Source organism: Salarias fasciatus, chromosome 5 (genome assembly GCF_902148845.1).
Source record: "Salarias fasciatus chromosome 5, fSalaFa1.1, whole genome shotgun sequence".
Taxonomy (NCBI): Eukaryota; Metazoa; Chordata; class Actinopteri; order Blenniiformes; family Blenniidae; genus Salarias; species Salarias fasciatus.
In genome coordinates, this window is record NC_043749.1 from 16,314,137 (window position 1) to 16,335,301 (window position 21,165).

Here is a 21,165-nt window from a genome sequence, read left to right on the forward strand (position 1 = left end):
GTTTCCAGATGTATCGATCTCAATTACTTTCTCATTTGTTCCTGAATTTCTTTGGCTGTCAGCATGATGTCTAGCTTTTGAGGTTTATTGGGTCAACTTCATTTTCTCAAGCAGGTCCTAGTTTAGTTATGTCTTGATTGAAAACAGGTGTAGCAGTAATCAGGCCTGGATGCAGCTTCAGAAATTGAACTCAGGTGTGTTGTGTGTTATTTGATGATGTGAAACATTTGGGTGCTGCAAACGTGAAAAAAGAAATCCTGAATGGAGCAAACACTGTGTACTGTTAAACCTGACTTTCACATGACATTTATACTGCATTTTTAATACTCAATATTACTTACCCAGTATTTAAAAAGTCACCATGGCATTTACTGCAACATATATCATGAACTTCTTCAGAAAGACACACACACACGTCTTAAGGCTTTTTCTCAGCGTGTTTAATGTTTCAGAAAAAGGTAAATATAGATCTATATTATAACTTTATATTTAATCCACATACAAGGCACCATAGAAGAAGTCTTTTAAATTTAGATATGTACAACAGTGAGCATTAAAAAAAGTAGATGAACCAAAAGACAACACCACAACATATTTGTACTTGATGAGCTTTTGGCTGTATTTAAACAAGCTTGCATAACAGGAAGTTATCTGCACAGTGCTGAAGTCTCTTTTGGTTTTTCTCACCTCTATGATCTAGTTTATTATGGGAAAAAACAACCGTGTGGCACAAAAACTTTGGCTGTGTTATATGTAACATAAAAACCACAAACATTAAAAAAAAATATATCCAAAAATGCAAAACTACATCTAAGTGAAGCCTCTCACAGTTTGTGCATGCATAAAGATCAATGGGTGACCAGGCCTCTAAATAACAGGCAATGTGTGATTGTGTGCATGACTTTTAGAGTTTTAGTTTTAAGTGGTCTGTCTTTTTTGTTAGATTTTTTTTTAAATTATTATTAATTGTGAAAGGGGAGAGAGACCAAAACCCAAGCTCTTTATACAATGAAAATAAAGGATATTATCCATTGTAAGAGTCATCAAAATCCCAGCTAGATATGATAAAACACTGTAACTCTGGAAGGATACTCTTGAAAGTCAGAATTATCACTTTTTGTGACGTGTGGCTAACAGTAAAGTTGCACTTTGGTTAAACAGCACGTCTGTTTAAGCTGTGTTGAACCCGAGGCCTCAGTCCGAGTCACTGCTACTGCTGCTGCTGCTGCTGCTGCTGGATGACTGTGAAGAAAAACAGAAATATTACATATTTAGTAACTGTTTCAGATACTTGGATTGCAGTTAATTTCCATCATCCCTTCATATCCTATACTGCTTTATCCTTCTCAGTGTCACAGGTTGCTAGATGATCACAGCTATGTGTGAAAGAACATCTGTTCCATGTATTTCACTCAGTGATAAAGCACAAGTATTCTGGGCTTTTTGTCAGCCATCCTAAGACTGGGACCCTTGATGATATTTATTTTCTGGTTGTAGAATAGTAATAAAAAAGTGCAATATACGAGTGTATTTGCCTGTTTTTCCACAGACAAATCCAGCTTGCAACATCGGCCAGTTCTTCAATATGATTTTTTTTTTTTAAATCGTACAATGAAGCTCACAATATGAATGTTTGGCACAACAATAGGGAATTCAGTCGTATGACAGATGTCTTGAGAACTGCTGTATTAAAAAGTATGTGGACACAAAGCTTTAATTCTCTGCCTTCTAGTATTCTGTGCCAATGCCCCCTACTCTGTTTTCTATATACAAATGATCCCATCTACAATGTCGCATCTTCACAAGTCAACATGGTGTATCATCATCATCATCATCATCATCATCACCGTCATCAGAAAAACAATTCTGATTGCAAGAACTTCTGCTCTTATGTCAGTAACTTGGTTAAAAAAGTAGATTTTGGACTTCAAATCATATTTTGAAAATGACTCCAATGAATATAAAATTCCTTCATGTCAAACTTAACAGTATTACTGTTATATTCAGCAAATTCCTGCAGTTGAGGCACAAAATTATAGTTACTTGTCGGGAACAGGACCTTTACGTAACATAAATAGTATCCAGTTGATCATTTTCTGTATATTAATTCGGAGGTGTAAGTCAGACTACAGTCTGATGACTATTTTTCTATAGTTCTGATGTCTTTTATACAACTTTATTTCTTAAAAGAATTTATATTCTTTTTTGAACATTTGAGTTATTCGTATTCTGAGCAAAGCCGTCTTCAGTGCTGTGGTGAAATTTTGCTGTATACCCTTAATATTGTACATTTGTTTATGTGTGAGGGTGTTTTCAATACCCGATTGTGTTTTTTAATGCTTGCCTTACAGCCTTGAAAAAAAGATGAATTTGTATTTTTACTTGGAACAGACAATAAAGTAACTGTTAGTAATTTAACAAATAACTTGTTTGGTACATGGAGCAGAAGGTGTGTGGAAAAGTTCAAGTTTCAAATGTTTTATCTAATATGCAGAAGGAGGTATTTCAAACTTATCTCACATGCTTTTACATGCCTGGACAAATAAAAGTAAGGCATTTTAATAAATCTGACGCCCCCTGATGGTCCATGGGTTAAGCTTCAAGTCTGAATCATGTTTGTGGCAGGAACTGCATCCGACATAAAAACCATCCAGACTTACGGTGCAAATTCCGATTTGGTGCGGTGACCCCAGTAATAGGGAGCAGCAGTCGACTTGTAACCACTCACCTTGCCATGTTTGTAGTGCTTGTGAGCCTTGTGGACCTTGTGTGCTTTCTTCATCTTCTTCATCTTTTTGTGGGTTTTGTGTCCCATCATTCCCATTCCCGCTGCAGCCAAACCTCCAGCCAAACCTCCGGCTAATCCTCCGGCCATAGGATTTAATCCTCCAAAATGATGACCTTTGTGGGCTTTATAACCCTTTTGACCTTTGTGGCAACCCGCTTTTGGAGAGTGAGGGTATGGGCCAGGGTAAACGCCGGCAGGAGGGACTGCTGGATATCCGACAGGAGGAGCTGCTGGATATCCGCCTGGAGCCACGGGATAAGGCTGAGCTACAGGAGGTCTGTAGGGCAATCCCCCTGGAGCTGGATATGGTCCCATGGCTGGGGTCACGCCTGCTGGGTATTGGCCAGCGATGTAACCTGGATTTTGAGGCTGTGGGAAGACGCCTGCCGGAGGGACAGCAGGAGTGTACGGAGGGTTGTAGCCAGGAGGGAAAGCGGCGTTAGGTGTGCCCATCGGAGGACCTAATACAGAAAACAACACACAGACACACTGTAGTTTGACCCACTTACAGAAAAACTGTAAACTATTACAAACAGATGACAGTTATAATTTATATCCTACCTTGATTTGGCCACATGACTATGTATGTATATTGACCTGCAAAGGAGAAGAGACTCTGGAGAAACAAGCAGAAAAAAATATTTATTGACAAATAAGCAATTCACTACTCTCTCTGTTTTTCAGTGTAACTGGACAAAATATAATATTTTGGTTAAAGCACTAAATCATATTAAACTTAACACTTTCACTACTCGATTCACTCTATGTATTTTGTCTTTATGGAAGTAGTCAAAAGTGAGCGCTCTTTTTTCCTCCAGTACTTAGAAGCTCACGTTACAAACATACGACCTACTAGGGAATCTTGTATGTGATAGGACAGTCATATTTAGGAAGGCCTGAGGGACACCGTTCATGATAAGGTGACTTCTGTCCAGGAGTTATGATTATGAGAAGTACGTACAACAGTCGTGTCAGTGGTGACACAGGTGCAAGGCCAGAAATACATTCCAAATGTCAGCACAGCATCACTTTCAAAAAGTTAAAATAAAGTGTACTCGTTTTTTGTTTTTTGTTTTTTTACAATTAAACCTCCAAAAGCCTTCAACCAGGCTTGAATCACAGATATTCTGAGTGTGAAGAAAGACTACTCCAAGGAATCCCAAACTGTGTTTATATTGTGTAACCCAATATAAATAAACAGTAACTCTCAAGGAACTAAAACAATTCTGAGAATGGGTATAAACAACTGATAATGAACATGACAGACTTATTAAAAATTCACATTAAATCTATTTGAGAAGATTTAGATTTCACCTACAGAGTGTTTTAGGTTACAAACTTGATTCCCAAAATTAGGCTTACTCAGCTTGTTACCCATTTTGGGCCCCAAACCAACGCTTGGGAAACACTGCGCTACACCTAAACACGGCATTATCTTTTATAAAAACGAAACAAATCAAAAAGCTTTGTCATTGTTGCGACTTTGGACAAACTAAAAGCAAACTAAAACAACAAACTACACTACAACAAACTAAAAGCATATAAATAGATCGCAATGTTCCTCAACTACAGATAGGCAGGTAGGTTTTGACAATATTTACAGGCAGCCGCACAAACACCGAGTACATGACACAACATGAAGTCTAATTCCAGAACAAACTACTTTTTCCCACACTTTCTCCGTCACGCGCATTGCAACAGCCGAGAAAACAGGTATAAAGCCATATGAATGTTGTCTTGAGCCACTTATAAAACAAAACAACACAAAAACACGCAAATGAGACTTTTACCAGAGACACTTACCTCGGCTGGTGTTTGGAGTTCGTCTTCCGTGTGTGACGCTCTCAGGAATGGATGCGGGAGCAGGAAGCCGCGCCCGGCTCGTGACGCGCCACGCCGCGCTGTGCCGTGCCGCGCGCTCCGTACGTCATGGCAAAAGTCCAAAGCAGCGCGTGGAAACAGAGCTGGCCGACGGGTTTATCTGGTTCAAAAGACAAAAGCAGAACTTCTAGTCTACCACTGACAATACGGAATATTGTTAGAAAAGGAGGAGTCCCAGGGAGCGGTTTTCCATGACACACACACACACACACACACACACACACACACACACACACACACACACACACACACACACACACACACACACACACACACACACACACACACACACACACAGTCTTGTATTTCTATCCTTGTGGGGACCGTCCATTGACTCCCATTCATGTCTAGCCCCTAACCCTGACCCTTACCCTAACCCTAACCCACACCACAACAAAGCCTAACCCTAAAGAAATGTTTTTGCACTTTTACTTTTTTCAGTAACAACAACATGGTCAAGAAAACACTGTTTCTCCTACTTAGGACCGGAAAAAGGTCCCCACAAGGCACGTCGTTTCACGTTTTGCTATCCTTGTGGGGACATTTGGCCCCGACAAGGATAGAAATACAAGAACACACACACACACACACACACACACACACACACACACCTAACTTCATTACATCATGGATAAACTGACACACCACCCAAATATTTGGTTTAATTTAGTTTTATGGGGCTCGTGCTAATTTGTGTTGGTGAAATGCTCGGTAAACGCTCATAAACTAAAAGGGATGCTTGTTTCGGTCATGGCTCTCCACAGCAGTGGTTTGAGGTTGACAGGTATTATCTGCATTATACTTCCCATTCCCAGCCTTCAGAAATACTGGGGTTAATTTTACAAATGGTGCAGATTTTTAAGTTTTGGGACGTGCGTAGTTTGATTTCTTCTAATGCTAACTCCGGACGGATGTGTGTATCGGTGCTGCCCGATGCTACAAAACAGGCGCACCTAATTTTAATCAGTTTAATTGTGGCTGGTTGCTGGATTGTTCGATTCAAACTCCAGAGGCTGCTGTCTACCTGTCCACACCCCACTTCAGTCTTCAGCAAGCATGGTAAAGCGTCGTTTTGTTTTATGGTATAGTATAGGGGAAAAAATACTCCACTCAAGTTTGAGGTTTTGAAGTTAACTGCGAGAACTTGTGTCTTCAGGCACTTGTGGGAGGAAACATGCTCACACAGGAACTGGCTGATATCTTTGCAGAGGATTCATCTTCAGATGATGAATTTTACGGCTTTTCTGAAAAAGAACTAAACATCAAGGTATCAGTCTCACGCCCTGAATATTAAACTCGTGCCATCAGTTTTGTGCAAATGGTGGCTTGGTTGTTGGTTTTGTGAACGTGTGGAGTGTCATCAGCTTACTGCAGAAACTGTGATGCAGCATTAACTGTGTTTTCACAAATCTGTCTCTTTGCACCCATCAGACTTCAGATTTTGACGATGAATCCCAGTCAGATGTTTTCATCAAAGAGGAGAAGGCCGCAGCTAAAACACCCTTCAGGCTGCGTGTGGCTCTGCGTTCTCAAGCAGCAGCAGCAGCAGCTGCCCAGTGGTCCACTGAAGATGAGGATGTGGAGGAGGACGATAACACAAATAAAACAGCAGTGAGTAGAAAAAGCGAGGGACAAGTGAAGTCTGTGGATTCAGCAGCTCGGCAGTCTGACGAACGTGGGCTTGACTCAGATGAGGATGAAACGGATTCTTTCCTGGCCAAGAGAGAGAAGAACATCAAGGCCAACAAAGCAATGGTAAATAAACAAAAATCCTCGCACGGTGTTGTAGTAAATGAAATCTTAACACATTGATTCACAATAAACTCAAATAAGGAAAAAAAAAGTTCAAGACATTTTCATTTGAATCCAAAACCACTTCCAGTTTCAGTGTTTCAAAAGTGAAATGCCTTTCTACAGTGACTCATGATAGTCATCTGTCTGTTTTAATCCTCATTCATGTAAAAGCTGGCTCAGCTGATGGCAGACCTGCAGAAAATGCCAGGAAGTGCAGGGCTCCTGAGAAATCAGACAGGCAAACAGAGGACAAAAGAAAAAAGCTCTGTGAGTATGAAGGAAAAATGTGGAATTATTCAGTTGCTGGAGGAGAAACGATTATCTTTCTGTTCATAATTGTGCAGTTTTTGTATTTCTGTATGGGGTTGATTTTATCCAGTCTTACCTGCAGCGTACTCCACACTCGGCTGCCACAAAACGGGAGTCCAGAAGAAACCCAGAGCGGGCGTCTCGCCGACAGACCCGTTCTATGGGATTGAAGGAAGATGATTCAAACCCACTGGAGGCAGAAGTGGAGCTCAGCCTGGAGGAGGAGCTGCTGGAGGTCATCTAGAAATCAACACTTAAAATGTCTATGGACTTGGAGCAGTCTGAGCATTTGAAAAATTGAACATTTCAGTCTGTTTTTATTTTTGTTTGTTCTCCAGACAGGGTAAATGTTGAACTTTAGTGTGGGGATGTGGGTTTGAATCCCTGTTGCAGCATAAAGGCAAACCATAAACAGACCTGCTGAACAAACTATGCTAACATTACAATAAAGCAATCTTTCTTTATCTTTTTTTAATATGTGCTTCACTTTGACTCACGTGAACAGAAGAAAAAAAAATTCTATTCTGTATTAAATTTAGAGAAAGGTGAATGTGTTTTGAGTGTTATAAGTGTGAAGAGCATGAACTTTGTGTTTATAGTACTTGTTTCATATATGAGTATTTGCACAGCTGAAATAATTACTTTGTACTTAAAGTATTTTTTCATTAGTTAAATTCTTAATGTTTCAGGTTCGAGCTCCGCAGCGCCGTAACACACCGCGTCCTAATCAGAGCAGGCCTCATGTCGTCCGTCGTGTGGAGGACGTCACAGAAGAGGAGCTGCAGCTGGTTGCAGACAACATGACTGACAAAGTGTACAACAGTGTCACCGTGAGTTCACACGTTCACTGTCTGTTGACTTCAGGGTCAAGGCCGCATGAGGGTCACCTTAGAAGCAAAGATCTTTAGATTAACTAACTGAATTCAGTCGTCGTTGTCATAAAGGCCTCTGGACTGGTTATTTTGAGGTGTTTTAATCATCATCTGTCAAGCTCTGGTGTGTATTTTCAGGGCTCCACGTGTCATCAGTGCCGTCAGAAAACTGTCGACACCAAGACGTGCTGCCGCAGCGAGGACTGTCGTGGGATTCAGGGTCATTTCTGTGGGCCGTGCCTCAGGAACAGATACGGAGAGGATGTCAGGACGGTGCTGCTGGATCCGGTCAGACATCAAGACACCGTGCAACCTTTGTGCAGATGAAGAGAATTATTTTACACGTTCTATTTATCAAGAAAATGACTCAAAACCATTGAATCGGCTCACATACAAAGCATATCTTGTGGTTCAATGTTGATGTGGAAATGAAGGGTTACTTCTTCAGCTTGGAATAAAAATTTTTGTTATGCTTAATTTATACTAAAAGCAAAATACATTGTTTTAAATCAGTGTGATAAACATGTGGCCGCTATGTAAAAGATGGCCCACAAGAGAATTAAAGGATTAAATTAGGCCCACACAGAATAAGGAAATATGAGTAATTGCTGTTCTGAATTTAATAATAGCTTCCATCAAAGAGGAAATGATAAGACTCAAAAGTTTTTAGCAATGGCAGAAATGCTGTGGTTTCATGGTTTTAAAAGTTTCGAATATTATTGTTCCAGGTGTGTGGAGATTTAAATGCATGATAGAAGCAACAATCTGTTCTAGGCTGGAAAACAGGAAATTCATTTGAGCTTTTTGGTGATATTGTTCAGTTGGGAGTAAAAGTTTGTGGTTTTCTCATCCAGGAGTGGAAGTGCCCTCCCTGCCGTGGAATTTGCAACTGCAGCTTCTGCCGTCAGCGCGACGGCCGCTGCCCAACCGGCATCCTCTTCCCTCTGGCTAAATACCACGGCTTCTCTGACGTCCACTCGTACCTCAACAGGTGGGCCCCCACGCCATCTGACCCCATAAGGTTCAGGATCGTGGCTGTAATCGCAACATATGTACAGAGCTTTAGGCATCTAAGGCAGAAGTGGGGCATGTTTGCATTTAATTACTATAAGAAGTAGGAGATTTAAATGTTTAAAGTTTTAAACGGGTTAGAAAGTTTGAGGTTCCAACTTAGGATTTGTCTAAAAGCTGTGACATAAATTGAATTACGATCAGTGTCATAATCACTAATGTTACAATAACAGTTTGATTCCTAAAAGCCAGCATGTAACAAAAACAATCTTTGCTTTTATGCTGGAGTATATTTCAGAACCTTTATTTTATTGTGACATTCACTTCTGAAGTTAAAATCGGCAGCTCAAGCTGTTGATATTTGGGCTTTTGTTGGACTCTGGTTCCACTGTTGTTTTATAAAACGCAGAGAGCTTATGTTCTCCGTTGTGAATGTTTCTCACTTTGCAGCCTCCGCAACAAGCTGAAGAGCGGTGATGCAAAGACCTGAGTTCAACACCAGAGGGCGCAACAGTCACGTTAAATTTAATGGAGTTTTTTTTATGTCTTTTCATTTAAACAAATAAAATGATTTTAAAGTGTATAACTGGGTTGTTTTCATGATGCAAGTCTGTAAAGAAATGAGACGAGTGTATTTATATTTTTTAATCCAGCTGTTGGCATTTGCAGTAGTTGTATACACACCATATAAAATCCCTTATTTAAAATGGGGGCAGAAAATAAGAGCACTTGCTGTCCAACGAACTTAATCTGAGGTTCAATAATGCATTACACCAGTTCAAAATGTGTTCAAAGTATTAATGAGGCAAAGATGAACAAATCTCAAAAACCTTTAACATTTCATACAGTTTCTTCTCAGGCTTTCGCAACCAGCCTTGTAAAGTCAGGACTGCAGACCAAATCAGGGCTTTCTGGGAAGGTTCTCGTTTTTGCATGTGTGAAAGCTCCCCTGATCAAAGATCCGGATCTTTCTGGTGAACTCTGGGCCTCCTGAAGAGGGATTTCTCCAGGACTATCCAACAGCTGCAGTGAGAGGATGTGGAGCAAAAATTAAGTCAACATGCACCAAGAAAGGGTGAGGAATTGTTTCGTGGGTAGACAGGGTGGTGAGGAAGTGCAGATGCTCATTGATAGATGGTCAGAACACTATAAATCAAGATTGTTTGTGGTTACCCGTGAGATGCTAGCCAGCTGCTGGAGCGGGACTTCCGGTTTCGGGCCGGGTGTCTTCCTCTGCCTGCTTGGTCAGTGTTCGTTTCGGCCAACAGCGCCCCCAAACAGCAGTAGCTGTAATTGCATGACGTTGTTCTTGCCCACAAAAGAATTTCTAACGCTTTCTTTGGGCATCTGCTTGCTCAGACTCGCGTCGTTGGCTTAAAGCTGCTCAAAGTTGTTATTTTGCACAAAAGTTCCGGATCTTTCACACAAAGTCCTGATTTGGTCCGAAATCGAGATTCTACAGGGCTGGTGTGAAAGCACATTTATTGAACAGGACAACAGCAGGGATTTGGATGCAAACTTTGCCTCAAGCTGGATCTTTTTCCAGTTTTATAAAAGTACAAATTATTAGAAACTTCGTGGACCAAAGAGATTTTCTGGTATATAAAAAGGAGTATGAACCTTTGGTTTTGCGCTTACATATTTCATGCTGTCCAGACATTACAAAATATTTCATTGATCAGATATGACTAAACAAAAATACGTCGACAGGAGACAGGAAAAGAAAAGCTCACGTGACTGGAAGGCAAAGTCTGAGGATGAGAACACCAAAGAAGAAAGTAACGGGAACATCTGGATTTGAAAGAGCACATTCTACGATAAACAAGCTCTTAAACTACATATATATTTATATAGATATATTTAAACAAGATTTAGTTTTGATTGTGCATGAGAGGTTCAGATGACTGAAAGGCAAATTCTTGCATGTCGGATCCTGCCTATGCTAAACTATCTCTGTAACCTTTACATTACCCAAAAAATATATATTTACACACAAAATCAAAAAGTTCTGCATCAATAAAGATATCGAACATGATGGCTTGAATGTGTATACTTGTGTAAAGAGGTTAAAGGGTTACTCTCAGGGCAATACTGCCCTGACACACGCAGACCCACACAGATCAGAGCTTCAGACACTGACCCATTGTGTCTGCCCTGTCATTATCATTCCTATGATACTGGGATTATATTCCTGTGGACACAGCCGGTCCTCAAACATTTCAATCCCACCAATTTTTACAATCAAATATGCTCACCATGCACCGGTCTCAGTTTTTCAAGTGAGTATTAGGTATATTGAGTTGACGGGAATTGGTCAGGTGCATACTTTATCCGTCAGCCCGGGGCAGGTGGGCACCAGACGACCCGAGGCGGGGCGAGTGGAAAAGCTCACAGCCTCATAAGCGAGTGCGAGAACATGATATAGTGTCGTCTCATCACTTAAGTCGCTTTGCAGAGAAAATATAACTCTGCACATTTATCATGAACTGTGCCATTTTATGCGATTGGATTTCTGCATGGGACCAATTTTAGTGTTGCGCCATTTCCACTCAGCCAATGCCTCAAGTCTAACATCACAATCCAACTCTTCCATGTTTGAGTCTTGAATGCCACAGGTTTTGAGTATACAGGAGGGAGATCGTATTCTCTTCTTAAATTCAATAGTGTCTGTTGTGTCGCGCCTGTGACCACGTCTGCCGACGAAGCCTTGAGAAGTTCAAAATCTGCAGTAATGTAACATGCCCTTTTTAACCCCAAAAAGTCCGAATAGAAAATCCATCGGGGCCGATCTCCGCGCCGTTATTCTAATTCTAATAGCTGTTGCCATTGATTTGGCTAAGGTCCACCTGCATCATGTTGATACCGCTGTTGGCTAATCGAGCTATGTTCTCTGCAGATAAGGTTTCCATGGTGACGATCGTGTGCTGGTCATTTCCGGTTCCTGCTTCTGTCCCCGCCGCGGGGGAGCCCACGTCGGTGGAGGCGCTGCTCGCGGAAATCGCCGCCACTTTCTTGTTCAAGTGGGTCTTGATGTGCTTTGAGAGGTGGTCGCTGCGCATGAAGCGTTTGGGACATTCCGGACACAGAAACCTCTTCTCACCTGGACACAGAAGACATAAGGAACAGGTTATTGTTAAAAGCAAAGGGAGGATGTAAAAGAACATGGCAAAATCGAACATACGGAACTGAAAACTGGGCTGTCCTTAAAAGCTGAATGTTTTCAATAAACACTGCTGAAACAACACATGCAGTATTTTAATTGGCTGGCAGGTTATCACTGTGTCACAGACATTCCATCCCGCTGAGAAAATACAACTCAAGAGAATAAATTGACACTCAGATGAGTTTAGAGTCTGATATTTTACTGCTTGTGCATCATTTCCGCTTTAGTTAAACTGACTTTACCCTTGTCCTAGTATTAGGTTGACCTATATCTATACATGATGCGACTGTTTCGTCTCGTTAGAAATGATTTTTGGACCTGTGTGTGAAGAGAGATACACATAGTGCTAAAATATTTACAGTGGAAACACCAGCATGCTCCACTGAGTACTGATTACTAATTACTCACTAGTGTGCACATGTGTGAAAACTACCTTCAGTTAATGTTGTCAAATCAATATGACTCCAGGTTGGGCTTGGATTCATTTCTGCTGAGTTTTTAAGATCTCTCTGTGCGTGCTCTCTGCAGACATTCAGACTTACTGTACTGTGTTGTGGTAAAACAAAATACCTAAAGATCATTATACACTTTTTTTTAACAGCAAATGTGCCTCAACTACACTTCACCATGTGCACATGAGCTCATTATTTACTGTTCTCTCTCACTAAAGTAAACAACTGGACTTTTCCAAAGCCGGATAACACAACTCATTTTAATTATTCCACCATCTGTGTCATTTAAAAACATCTATATCGACCACCGAAATCCAAGACACTGAGTACAGTCAAGGTAACCAGCAAACCGTTTACCTGTGTGCGTCCTCTTATGGCGCTGAAGCTCGTCTGAACGGGTGAACCGCTTCCCGCAGAAAGACCAGCTGCAGACGAAGGGGCGCTCTCCCGTGTGCCAGCGGAGGTGGGCTCTCAGGTGGGACGTCTTTCCGTAGATCTTCCCACAGCCGCTGATGTGACAGATATGCTGCTTCTTTTGAGACGGGTCCTTGCTGGAACAAAAAAAAACAAACAAAAAAAACCACTGATTTAAACGTCACAGTATTTAAGTTAGTTAACAGTAAATTCAACATGAAAGTACTATATATAAAAATAAAAAAAAAAAGACTTGACAATGAGATTAGGAACCTACCGTCCGTCTGCGTCTTTGCAGAAGGGGCAGGTACAGGCTTCCCTGCGGTTGCGTCGCCCCTGGGGAGGCGGGCTGATGTCCTCGTCGTCCATTGCAGTGCTGTCATCCAAACTTTCTCCGCCTGTTTGCAGGGCCTGCTCTCCTGTGGTGACAGAGATGGAAACTCCTCAGAGCGAGACACAGTGCACCGGGTTCTGTTGTTGTTGTTTGATACACATAAAGAGACAACCGATATGGGCACACGTCAGATTTCTTCTGATTAAAATAGATCCGGAATAAAGCAATTCAATATAAAGCACCAATATTTTTGCATTTCCTGATTGCAAAATAAACGCTAAATAAACTGACACTTCAATAAAAATAAAACGCATTTCATTTCCACAGTGATTCTTTTTAAACTTTTGGCAAAAGCCTGTCGCATCTCAAGCTGAAAAGTTTCTGCTGCACCGTTCATGGTCTATAGACTCGTTAACCCACAGTATGGATTTGATGTTAATGTGCTTCAACTGGCACTAACATAGGAATAATCAGCTGTTCAGTTCTGAATCTGTTGCGTTTGTGCCCCATCACCAGTGCCCCTCATGGAAGAATTGGAAATAAAACTGACTTTTACTGAAAAATACTGTGGTTAATATCTTTACACTTTTTACATTTCAGTCTCCTCTCATGAGCCATATGTCGAACACCTCTGCACTAAACAGACTGTGACGGGAATCAGAACCGCAGGAACTCGGCTGCAGATCTTAAATTTTGAGCAACATAGAGGACTTCTTGCAATTAGCTCGACTCCTTCATACATTTCATCAGCTTTCAGTGAATTCTTAGCAGGCAAAAATACCATCACACTGATCCAAAACGCAACGTACTGCATCTGAGTGAAAAACATTAACATGCAAGGTATGTCACAGAATATACAACAAAACAGATGTCCAGCATGTGGCTTGTGTTTTGCTCCAGTGTTTAAACTGCCAGCCTGAGCACACAGCAACACAACGGCACACCATTCTTTTTTGGGTCACCTGTATCATAAATAGTTTTAAACAGCAGTTGCAGTAAAAAAAGGTAAAACCATCTATATGGGTTCATCTTTAGGGTTTCTGCATTTATATATAACAGAGATGGAAACTTCATAAATATGAAATATTGAGAAATGATAAGCCAAGTTAGTACACAGAAGATTTCACTTTCATATGCAATTTATAATATCCATGAGGACACAGACAAACGCTGACCAGTCTGAGCCCGCCGGGCCTTAAACGCCAGACCTGGGTCATCTTAATTCGATGCGGTCGCTGATTAACTCATCTAAGACAACCACCCCGTCAGCGGCGGTGCGGTTCAAACAAAGCCTGATACATATGTAGCTGATGGGGAGCGCATGATTCCACCAGATACAGACTCGGACATTATTCACAAAGGCCACTTTTCAACTAAGCAGACAGACTTAGAGGAACTGTCAGCAGCAGAACTTCAACACATGGATTTTAGACTTGATAAAACCTTCAGTATGATGGGAGGGGTCACGTTACACCCCTCACGTTGTAGCCAGTCCACAACTGCGATGCAATGTGAAAATTTGCATGCAGTATTGTCGACATGAACACAAATGCATGTGGCAAAGAGTTTGAGGGAAATGGCGAGCCAGCTCAACTGGTTCAACCTGTATGGCGGAGTCACATGAAACAGAGCAACATATTAAACCCAGACACTTTGCATTTGAAGCACAGTAACAACAATTACTGCAAGAACATCAAAGTTTAGTATCAAATATTTAGAATCAAGCCTAAACTGATCTTAAAAACAATTTAGAAAAAGCCCCCCGAGATAACAAGCATTCTGCATAAAGAAGCTCACTGTTCAAGATTTATTGTAGTTTCTTGTTGCTTCATGTTTAGGCTTTCTAAACGCAATTTCAGTAATGACTGCATGATTTTACACTTCATAATGTCTGAAGTGCACCACATGTGTCTCGTTGCACACCAATATGTGTTAAAGACATATAGCTACATGTCGCGCACTGACCTGCTGAGCTGGCGATGGTGATGGGAACCCCTTGCAGCTGATGCATCTGTAGGCCGGACCCTCCGAGAGTGTTGAGATTGATGGTCTGGATTCCTGGGATCTGCACTGTGTTAACGGACACCCCTCCAGCCGCGGCGGTTCCCTGAGTCTGGCTAAGCTGCGGAAGCGACTGCACAGGTGCCAGCGTGATCTGCGCTCCGGCTGGACTCTGGATCTGAATGGTCTGCCAGCTCACCTGGCCGTTGGGGCCAACGGTGCGCAGAAGGATGGGCCCTGTATTTGGCATAATTTGGAGATTTTGAAGCCCCTCCTGGCTGAGGGTTGGGGTTGCAAATACTTGCCCGCCTGCAGCTGCTACAGTACCTGCTTGAAGGGGCGTCGCGCCTTGGATGACCTGCTGGGGCTGGATGAGGATTTGCTGCGGCTGCTGCCCGTCTCGGTTGTCGGGCTGTATGGGGACGCCCAGGGAGGACGCCGCGCTCTGCTGAAAAGCTCCGTTGCTGTTCTGCGCCTGGGTCAGTCCGTAGGAGGAAGACGTCTGCGTGGTGACTGTGGACGCGCTGGTCATGTAACCCGCCCCGCTGTTGGAAGACACGGGCTGCTGCGACTGCTGCTGTATGAGCTGGTTTCCTGCTGCGTCTACTCCACTACTGGAATCTCCCACCGTGCCCGCGGTGCTGACGGGCAACAATGTGATGTTTCCATTTAGCGACACCGGCATGTTCGCCAGGAACTGGGGCTGGTTTTGCAAAACGCCATTGCCCAAGCTAATGTTTTGTATGGGGATGGCTCCCTGGAGGAGGCTGGGCATGGTTATGATGTTTCCTGGGGTACCGGCTCTGTTTGTAGCGGCGATGATCTGCTGGCCATTAGCAGAGGACACTATCTGAAACTGCTGGCCTGCCCCTGCTGCGGCAGGTACAGCAGATTCCTGCTGAGCATGTGCAAAGTGCACCTGCTGGCCATCCACCGTCTGAAACTGAGGAATAACCTGGTACTGAATATTGGGAACCACCCCTGATATGGCAGTGAGCACCTGCTGGCCCTGCACTGACGGAGCCTGGGCCACTACATACTGCTGTGGCTGCTGCTGCTGCCCCTGCGTGCTCACCACCGCACTTGCTGCTGGAGAGAGAACCTGCCTGCCCTTGCTAGCGTCTGTCATCGCAGCTGAGGAGTCAGTGGTGACAGTGTTAGAGCCTGAGGATGCTTGGACGCTGAGCGGGATGACCTGCCAGCCGTTGGCACTGGATGTGAAAGCACCCTGGTTTAGTTCCAGCTGTTGCTGCTGGTTTTGCTGCTGCTGGTCTGGAGGGGAATCGCTCTCTCCCGGGGTGTCAATGCGACTGCATGTAGCTGCCAGCAAGGCGAGAGGAGATGGTTGCTGTGAATCCTAAAAGAAGGAAACGGGAAAAAAAGTAACTTCATTAGTGCAACTGAAGAAAATCAACAGAATATTTTTAGAAACCTGTAAGTACATAAGACAAAATATGCATACATTTTACATTTCTCATACATTTTTTAAATCAGTTGTATGAAGTTGACTGTAATTTTTTTTCCAATTGAATTTTGTTTCCTCAACTTTGAGACCGTTCTCCGTGTAGAAGGAAGGCACAATAACAGACTGAACACACCCTGATCGCTTTGTGGATCTATCAGTCCATTTCATGCATGACTTGATAACACAAGAAAACTATGTCTAAGGTCAACCTAGACGGATCAGACAGGGAATAAATACCTTTCCTGTGAGGAAATGGGCACCTTCTCATTGCAATGTCTCTAATGGTGGGGAAACTTCTAATGCCATGGTTGAAAGTGACCTACATTACGCACATGACGGACCAGTTTGACTGAAGTAGGACATTTTCCCTGCATGTTTTCATTTTGAGGTCATAAAGGTCAGAAATGCTTTAGCAGATTGGCTTGTTTCACCTTGACTTGATTAAGAAATTTCATTACTTTTTGAAGGAAAAAAAATGCATATCCAACATTGTAAGTTATGAAGCTTATTAGATTCTTCAGGGGAAAATTGCATAAAAAAATTTACACTAGTATAAGCAATGCTTATTTGAGAATGACCAAATAAACAAAAAATAACCAGAATGTAAAGTGGACTTAATTTAAAATATGTTTTCTTAATGACGATAAGTCTACACCGAGTATGAACAATCATGTTATTTTTCTTAAAATAGAAGTAATAATATAAAACAGAAAAAAAAACTACCAAACACTTAAGGTATGGATTTTTTTTAACCTGGGGGCTTTTGCAGCGCTCCTCAGGCCAGCGGGGCTTTTGAATGAAGGGGGGTGGGAAACTATGGGAGGGACCGCATTTTTCCACCGCGAGCGGCGGGCTCGACTTCCCCTCCCCCCAAACCCACCCATCTACCCTCCCACACTTTATTTTGCCCTATAAACTGACACACTCCTCTAGCCACCCCCTCCGAGGCCAGCCAAATGGGCCGAGCGAAGCGCGCTCCAAGTGCCGGGGTTTGACGGGAACACCCCGTGTGGGCGAAATTTACCTGCCCATTCCCCACCCAGGCGACATGTGCTCCGGGGAGAAAATCAACAAACACCGGCGCTCCGGTCCGGTCCCGACCGCACATGTGATGCGACACACATGCGGCTACGTGCACTGAAGGGCTCCCCCTTGCTTGCGATTAACGATCACGGGTGTTTTTTTTAAGTGTAGGTGGTTGTGTTTCACCTACTTGTGAATTGTTGTTTCGCTTTTGACTGAAGCCTCCGCCGCTCTCCACAGCGGCCATTTCTCCCTGCTGCTGATCTGCGGAGCCAGAGTTTACAACATTACTTCTCTTCAACTTTCTCAACAGCAAACACACGGCGAAATTTTCTTAAGAAGAGGGGGGGAAAACGCAAAGCCCACACACGGGGCTGGATCATGAGTAGCCTTAATAGGATTTTGGAGTTTATTGTGAAGTAATTGAAACTATAAATCCCAGAAAATGCTGAAAGAAGTCACAGGGCCAGCTAGCCGACTCGCTAAGCTAACTCACCACAACAAGTCCTGTGGAGGGGGGAAATCGCTAAACTGACCGACATGATCTCAATACTATGCTTAACACACGTTCACAGCAGGCACATAATTACAATTTAAAGCTGAATGTAGCTGAAGGTGAAGGTAGTGTCAACTGGAAGCGATAATAAATAGTTAACAAGTTAGCTAAGTACCAAGTTAGCGGAGGAGCTGCGTTACTTTTTAACTTGCTTGAGACGGCGGGCAGAAAGAAACACCGCCAAAGTTACAACAATGAACACGGTTGAAATCACGATCGCAGACTGTACCTCTTACTGTAGGGTTAAGGCGTCGCTCATCGCACGCCGCTGAGTTTTAAAAGTTCACTTACTGCTCATAATTTGAAGACGGGAGGAGTTTCTCTGCGCTTTTTTCGGCTTGACAACTTTTCACAACTTCACACTAACTTGACGCCCCCTCCCCCTTTGGTGGCGAATGAGACGTGCATTGGATTTGTTCACCCGTCCGCACCGCCTCGTCCTTTGAGCGCTCGCATGAAGTGAATATGGACAGAAATGTCATTTTTCTGCCTCTGTAAAGCATCTAAATGCGACGATTACAAACCCAAGGCCCGTACATTAACAAGAAAAAAAACGACTATTAAAAAGGTCTAAAATATTTCACGTGGTGCAAAGTAAATCAAATACTAAAACAAGCAGAGTTTGCGAAATTGCAAAAATGTTGAGTAACAAAACACAGAAATTTAGACAAAATCTTGGTCTCTTTGCAAGTTCGAACAAAGGCCTACGAGTTTTCTTTGTCATTGAATTCTTTAAAAGAATATCATACCTTTTAAATATAGTCCACTCCCGCACTTCTCGAGTACATAAAATAAGCGCACCCTTCTATGAGCTTTTTGTAAAGGATTGATGCTTTCAACCAATGAAAAGCCTTATGTCTGCCAACGCGGATCAACAAGCCAGTGTAATTGGGTGAAGGCGGAGAAATGGGCGGGACCAAGCATGGTAGGTTGTACCATTGAGTATGATTGACGTCGGGTTATCTGTTTCCCACTTAAATGGTGCCATTATAAAAGACATACTAATAAATATTGCAGACGCTCTTTGTCCCGTTTGCAGTGAAAGTTCATCATTCAACAGATCTAAGGCTTATTGGCTGAGACGCGGAGGTGGGGAGGGGAGGAGGGCGGACTGCTGGTTTTAAGTCTTGCCTCCGTGGCCGCTGGCCACTCCCTGGTGGCGCCCTGTGGGTCGTCCAGGAGGCGGGAGGAGTCGGCCAGGGTGGAGGAGAGGATCCCCATCACAGTCACACACTGGCTGTGGCCGCACTGGGAGGAGAAAATGGTTCGCATGTGGGAGGGATTTTATTATTGGGATCTGTGAGGGGGCTGTCAGAGAAGAAGCACATGTGGCCATGTAAACAGGGCGGAGGGTGGAGTCCATCTTCAGGCCAGGCCTGCATCCACCCAACATTTCTGCACTGAGTCACACTGTCCTTGTCTACTCATCACACCACCTACACACAATACTCTAATACTTTTTCATGGCCTATTTATCCTCGTGCATCATTCCGACTGAATGTAACGCTGTATGAGAATAAATAGATCACATTAACACAAAACACAACTCACAACTTGAATGTCAAAAGTGGATATTCAATGTTTTTCATTGCATTTAATAAGATGTGAAATTTCAATCGAGGTCCAGCGACTTAGTAAATACCATGATTTGTATGATTTTATAAGTACACTGTCAGCCACTTTTTAAATCCATCCATTTTCCACTTTATCCTGTGTGGAGTGACAGGGTGCGGCAGACAATTACAGCTTACAGGGCAAACACAGAGAGACAGACAACTGCACACAAACTCATTCACACCTACGAGCAAATTAGGGTAATTAATTAACCTTTTGGACAGTAGGAAAGCAGAACACCTGAAGTAAATAATGCTTAATTTGTGGTTTGTTGGTCTTTATGTCAAAAAGTGCCTGAAAGAAATAGTGGTGTTTGAAAAAGAAATAAGCATTGACCATATCAAGGAAAAAGCACATGCTGTTTGTTTATTTCCACCTTGAGTCTCTTTTCTTAAGTCAGTAAATACATTACGTAGCTGTTTTAGTTATACAATTAAAAGCTGTTGATATTTTAAAAATGGGGAATACCTCATAGGGGAGGGGCCTGAGAAACAGAAATGATCAGGTTGGTAGGTTCTTTTGCCCTTCATCTTAATTACATATATAAATACCAAGCTTTATTTAAATCTATAATAAATGTTGATAATGTCTGTATTTTGACCATTGTGGTAAATCGTATATTTTTGTGTAAGTTAGCTAATTTGTTCTATTTCTGTACACAATGAAATCTGATGAGTTAGCTCATCTTAAACCATTCAAGGATACTGAATGTCTGAAATCTTACAGACTCAAACAATTCAATTATCAGTAGTGATTTGGTTACTTTTTTAATGTTGAAAATTACATTTAACAACTCATTTGCTTCATTGTGTAGTGACACCAAAATTGATCCAGTATTGCCTTGCAAATGAACAGTGCGAAACAAATAAACCTGCCTTTCCCAACTTAAGAGTAACCTTATTCCTACACTAGAACTGTGGATAGTGTCACTATGAGAAGCATGTGATGTCCACCAGAGCACTCTGTGGCCCATAAATTGCTAAAAGCTGAAGAAAACAAAGATACTAAAGTGTTTTCTAATTTCCTACTGTCATATTCTATATCTATCATTAAAGGAACAAAATTAATCTGAGATCAAGAAATCCAGTGTTGAACCACAAAAAAAGTAAATCTGAAAATCAATCTGTGGGAGGGATTACTTTTTCATGTATATATTTTTATCAATCCTCTTGGATAATTTCTTTCATTCACACTGGCATATCCTATTTCCAGGATGCAAAGGTGCAGCTACATTGTGGCACCATAGCGCGACCGCAGTAGGAACAGATGGGGGTCAAGGGTCATGCTCAGGGAGCCAGAGTGGTGGCCCATCAGGTTTGAACCTCTGAACTCCCAAACCCTAGGCCACCTCTGCTTCAAGATATGTACACATATGTCTGTATAATTAAACTGTAATGACCATTAAATTATATAGCCTTACAGGCAAGGTTAATAATAGTTATTAGTTTAAGATTAGTGAATAAAGGTGGAGTAATGAAAAAATAACAC

The 21,165-nt window shown here is 42.3% G+C and overlaps 3 protein-coding genes across 6 annotated transcripts; 1 reads left to right on the plus strand and 2 right to left on the minus strand.

Moving 5' to 3' along the window:
* Positions 1 to 422: 422 nt before the first annotated feature.
* On the minus strand, positions 423 to 4,666 carry prr13 (proline rich 13). Its single transcript, XM_030091280.1, has 4 exons — positions 4,592 to 4,666; positions 3,350 to 3,404; positions 2,729 to 3,249; positions 423 to 1,242 (listed from the first exon to the last, which is right to left on the minus strand). The coding sequence occupies exons 2-4, from the start codon at positions 3,363 to 3,365 to the stop codon at positions 1,195 to 1,197; spliced, it is 585 nt and encodes a 194-aa protein (XP_029947140.1). The 5' UTR covers positions 3,366 to 3,404; positions 4,592 to 4,666; the 3' UTR covers positions 423 to 1,194.
* Positions 4,667 to 5,340: 674 nt separating this feature from the next.
* LOC115388113 (cell division cycle-associated protein 7-like) lies at positions 5,341 to 9,145 on the plus strand. Its single transcript, XM_030091054.1, has 9 exons — positions 5,341 to 5,728; positions 5,826 to 5,936; positions 6,101 to 6,424; positions 6,635 to 6,730; positions 6,855 to 7,007; positions 7,462 to 7,602; positions 7,783 to 7,932; positions 8,499 to 8,635; positions 9,106 to 9,145. Exons 1-9 carry the CDS (start codon positions 5,726 to 5,728, stop codon positions 9,143 to 9,145), a joined length of 1,155 nt encoding a protein of 384 aa, XP_029946914.1. The 5' UTR covers positions 5,341 to 5,725.
* A 137-nt stretch (positions 9,146 to 9,282) lies between these two features.
* sp1 (sp1 transcription factor) lies at positions 9,283 to 18,432 on the minus strand. Of its 4 annotated transcripts, XM_030091398.1 has the most exons (7): positions 18,355 to 18,432; positions 17,698 to 17,771; positions 15,347 to 16,376; positions 14,984 to 15,256; positions 12,962 to 13,103; positions 12,628 to 12,821; positions 9,283 to 11,755 (listed from the first exon to the last, which is right to left on the minus strand). In XM_030091398.1, the coding sequence occupies exons 1-7, from the start codon at positions 18,359 to 18,361 to the stop codon at positions 11,466 to 11,468; spliced, it is 2,010 nt and encodes a 669-aa protein (XP_029947258.1). In that variant the 5' UTR covers positions 18,362 to 18,432; the 3' UTR covers positions 9,283 to 11,465. The 4 variants fall into 4 exon arrangements, with proteins under 4 accessions (XP_029947258.1, XP_029947256.1, XP_029947257.1 ...); XM_030091396.1 differs by having other exon boundaries at positions 14,984 to 16,376; XM_030091397.1 differs by having other exon boundaries at positions 14,984 to 16,376; positions 18,293 to 18,376.
* Between the last annotated feature and the right edge of the window lie 2,733 nt (positions 18,433 to 21,165).

What these genes read in the sequence shown, in the direction of transcription:
- prr13 (XM_030091280.1), bottom strand. An exon ending in AGCACTACAAACATGGCAAG is followed by an intron (nt 1,243 to 2,728) that starts GTGAGTGGTTAC and finishes TTTTCTTCACAG; the next exon opens with TCATCCAGCAGCAGCAGCAG.
- sp1 (XM_030091396.1), bottom strand. An exon ending in CACCATCGCCAGCTCAGCAG is followed by an intron (nt 13,104 to 14,983) that starts GTCAGTGCGCGA and finishes CTGTCACCACAG; the next exon opens with GAGAGCAGGCCCTGCAAACA. An exon ending in CCATAAGAGGACGCACACAG is followed by an intron (nt 11,756 to 12,627) that starts GTAAACGGTTTG and finishes TTCTGTGTCCAG; the next exon opens with GTGAGAAGAGGTTTCTGTGT.
- LOC115388113 (XM_030091054.1), top strand. An exon ending in GGACAAAAGAAAAAAGCTCT is followed by an intron (nt 6,731 to 6,854) that starts GTGAGTATGAAG and finishes TCTTACCTGCAG; the next exon opens with CGTACTCCACACTCGGCTGC. An exon ending in GGACGGTGCTGCTGGATCCG is followed by an intron (nt 7,933 to 8,498) that starts GTCAGACATCAA and finishes TTTCTCATCCAG; the next exon opens with GAGTGGAAGTGCCCTCCCTG.